The sequence below is a fragment of the Triticum aestivum genome, chromosome 2A, assembly GCF_018294505.1.
Source record: "Triticum aestivum cultivar Chinese Spring chromosome 2A, IWGSC CS RefSeq v2.1, whole genome shotgun sequence".
Classification (NCBI taxonomy): domain Eukaryota; kingdom Viridiplantae; phylum Streptophyta; class Magnoliopsida; order Poales; family Poaceae; genus Triticum; species Triticum aestivum.
In genome coordinates this window covers 179,292,793-179,296,180 of record NC_057797.1, presented here as the reverse complement: position 1 = coordinate 179,296,180, position 3,388 = coordinate 179,292,793, and the positions used below count along the sequence as shown (strand labels likewise).

At 42.4% G+C, this 3,388-nt stretch overlaps 1 protein-coding gene across 1 annotated transcript in view; it reads left to right on the top strand.

The window, feature by feature from the left end:
- The window catches only part of LOC123188225 (probable arabinosyltransferase ARAD1), a 5,568-nt gene extending 3,933 nt beyond the window's left edge, over positions 1–1,635 (top strand). Inside the window, exon 3 of the mRNA XM_044600264.1 lies at positions 1,062–1,635. Within this exon, the coding sequence (XP_044456199.1) occupies positions 1,062–1,250 (189 nt within the window). The 3' untranslated portion in view covers positions 1,251–1,635. The remainder of the gene's footprint in view (positions 1–1,061) is intronic.
- Positions 1,636–3,388: the final 1,753 nt, after the last annotated feature.

The window sequence follows — 3,388 nt, the reverse complement described above, 5'->3', positions numbered from 1 at the left end:
CCTTCCTGCCTCTGCATTTCCTTCCCACGCCTCTCTGCCTGTGGCGTCCAGAATTTAGCATGGGGATGCCAACCTCACCATTTGGGCGCCAACAGGATGCCTCTCTCAGCTCGATTCCCCTCCATCTCCTGGCTATCTCCCATGCCTACTGATATTTCCCTCCTGCCTCTGCATTTCCTTCCCACGTCTCCCTGCCTGTGGCATCCGAAATTGAGCATGGGGACGCCAACCTCACCATTTGGGCGCCAACAGGATGCCACATGTAACTTCTGTTGCGAGGGCCGGCACCCTTGGCTCGGAGGCCGCCACACCATTATATAGTCACCATAACGATGAGATTTCGACGCCATAAAAACTATGGATAGCAGCATGCTGGCATGCAAGATCAGTTAGTTTCAGATGACCAAGATGAGAATGAGATGCAAGGAACCCTCCATATCGGTAGACCTTTGAGGACTTGATAACGGGTCTGTCAGAATAGTCACTTCTTCATCTGGACAAGCCAACTTAACCGAAAACCAGTGTGAAGTACTATAATTACCATATTAAATGTATTAGAAGCTGAATAACGTAACTGCAGTTGTTTGATTTAGATATTTTATTGTTGAGAAACTGGTTATACTGTTTACATTTACTAGCATGGGACACTTGGCTGTTTGTTGCATTTTTGCAAGGAAAGATCACCATTTATTTCTTTCTGTCATTTAGTAGAAACTACTCCATGGATGGGCAGCTATTTGGAATTACTTGGCAAACTAAGTCGCTTTATTCACAAGATATTTTCTGGTCATTGTGTATGGAATATTTTATGCTCTTAATTGATGGGAGCATATAGTTTTGGTGACAAAACTGCCGAACTGTTATGTTACGTAAGATCAACTGCTGTCGTCGGAAGAGTTCAATCTGGTACGGTATGCAATGGCATGTGGAATGTCATTCTTATTTGCAAGAAACTCAAGGAATTGTATGACAATTCAGTTTCAGAGGAGTGTAATGCATGTCCATACACATTTGTCCGTTAGCTAGTAGTTTATTTGCTGAACCTTGGATATTTGTTGCAGGTAAAACATTACTTTGAGTATGAAGATCCGAATGGACCAGTGAATCAAATATGGCGCCAAGTTTCCATGAAAGCACCACTGATCAAGCTGTTGATTAACCGGAAGAAACGCCTAGTTGAAAGAGGCACTAATGAAACTGATTGCTCGTGCATCTGTTCAACACCGAGCGAGATATCTACTGCTGGCTAGGCAGTAGGATTGTTTCTGTGGCCTGAATCAAACTTTTGTGCCTGCATTGCCTGAATTTTGGATGTTGCAGTGCTATACATATATATGGACAGCAAGGACCCCTTTTCAGTTCCTGATTGTACATATCCTGCTAACGCCCTTCAGTTCTTGAGTAGATACACTGGAGTCAACATTGAAGAACTCTGTTTTGTTTTGTGTTTTGTATCTGTTTGTTTTATGCTGTTAGCTTGTCAGGATGTCATGTCGAATCAGAATGTCTTATTCACAACATTGATTACAGCGTTTCTTAGGGAGACATAGTTGTAATAGGAATTATCTAAGGGAAGCAATCTTGTGAGATATTGATTATCGTACCTGAAATCGGAGCAATGTAGTTTGTTTTTTCTGAACCCTACTCTGAAGAATCAAGTAGTGAATGGTGATACAACAAATACTATCATTCCAGAGCGAGGGCTTCGCCAAGGTGATCCCCTCTCTCCTTATCTCTTTCTATTATGTGCCGAGGGCTTCTCTGCTATGCTCCATGATGCTGAAATAAATGGTAGACTTAAAGGTATTAAAATATGTAATACTGCCCCAAGTATAAGCCACTTACTATTTGCAGATGACTCTCTACTCCTCATTGAAGCAAACACCAATAGTGTACATGAAATGAACAGGATCCTCGTATGAAGCTTGCTCAGGTCAAGCCATAAATAAAGAGAAATCTGCAATCCTTTTCAGCAAGAACACGAAGCTGGAAGACAAAAGCGAGGTGATGAACAAATTGTGTATCACTAAAGAGGGCTTTTCAGGTAAATACTTGGGACTACCAGTATACATTGGCAAATCCAAGACCAAGGCTTTCCACTACCTGAAAGAAAAGATATGGAGCAAATTGCAAGGTTGGAAAGAAAAAATGCTCTCAAAAGCTGGAAAGGAGATTTTGATCAAGGCGGCTGCGCAAGCAATACCAGTCTATGCAATGGCATGCTTCGACCTCACAAAATCATTGTGTGACGACATCAATGCAATGATAGCTCGGTATTGGTGGAGCCATATGGATAAAGAAAATAAAATTCATTGGGTTAGCTGGGAAAAAATGACAAAGCCTAAAAAGGATGGTGGATTGGGATTTAGAGATCTATACTGTTTTAACCTTGCCATGCTGGCGAGGCAAGCTTGGAGAATTCTAAAGAATCCCACATCACTATGTGCACAAGTCCTAGCGGCAAAATACTTTCGAGATCGAAACTTGCTGGATGCCGAGGCAAGAAATGGAATATCCTACTGTTGGAGGAGCATCTTAAAAGGGGTACAGGTGCTAAAGAGCGGGGTGGTGTGGAGAGTAGGAGATGGAGAAAGTATAAATATTTGGACTGATCATTGGCTCCCAAAGGGAAAATCAAGGCTGGTCAGTTCAAGGAGGGGAAATCAAATCATAACAAAAGTCGCAGAGTTGATTGACCCATCCTCCTACACTTGGGATGAGGAACTTGTACGACAAACCTTTAATGAAGAAGATGCCCGGGCAATTCTTCAAATCCCAATACATGAAGGGCAAGAGGACTATGTGGCGTGGCATTTTGACAAAAAAGGGAAGTTCTCAGTAAAATCAGCATATCAAGTAGTGCTTGAGAGTCAAGCAAGGGAATCAGATAAAAGCATCCCTTCTACTTCTTACTGCCCTTAGAGGAGCACATTAGGCATGTGGAAGAACCTATGGGCCCTACCACTGGCAGGGAAAATTTTACACTTTTTATGGCGACTAGCAAACAATAGCCTCCCGCTCAGAATGAAGATCAAGAGAAGAGGCATAGAACTAGATACAAGATGCCCGGTATGTCTTAGAATGGATGAAGATGGGGGCCATTGCTTTCTAAAGTGCAAATCAGTTAAGGCTCTATGGAGAGCAGCTCAACTGGAAGACACACGTGAATTACTAGTTAACTGTCCAAATGCTAATTCTGTGATGCAGGAAATACTCAAACAGGATGAAGATACTTGCATAAGGACATGTGTTTTGCTATGGACCTGGTGGGGTGAGAGAAACAAAGCAAATCAGGGAAACAAGATGCGAAGCCTAGAGGAGATATATCACTCTTATCAGCTTCATGTATTGATTGTCAGGAGAACTTGAAACGAAGCAGAGCGTCAAA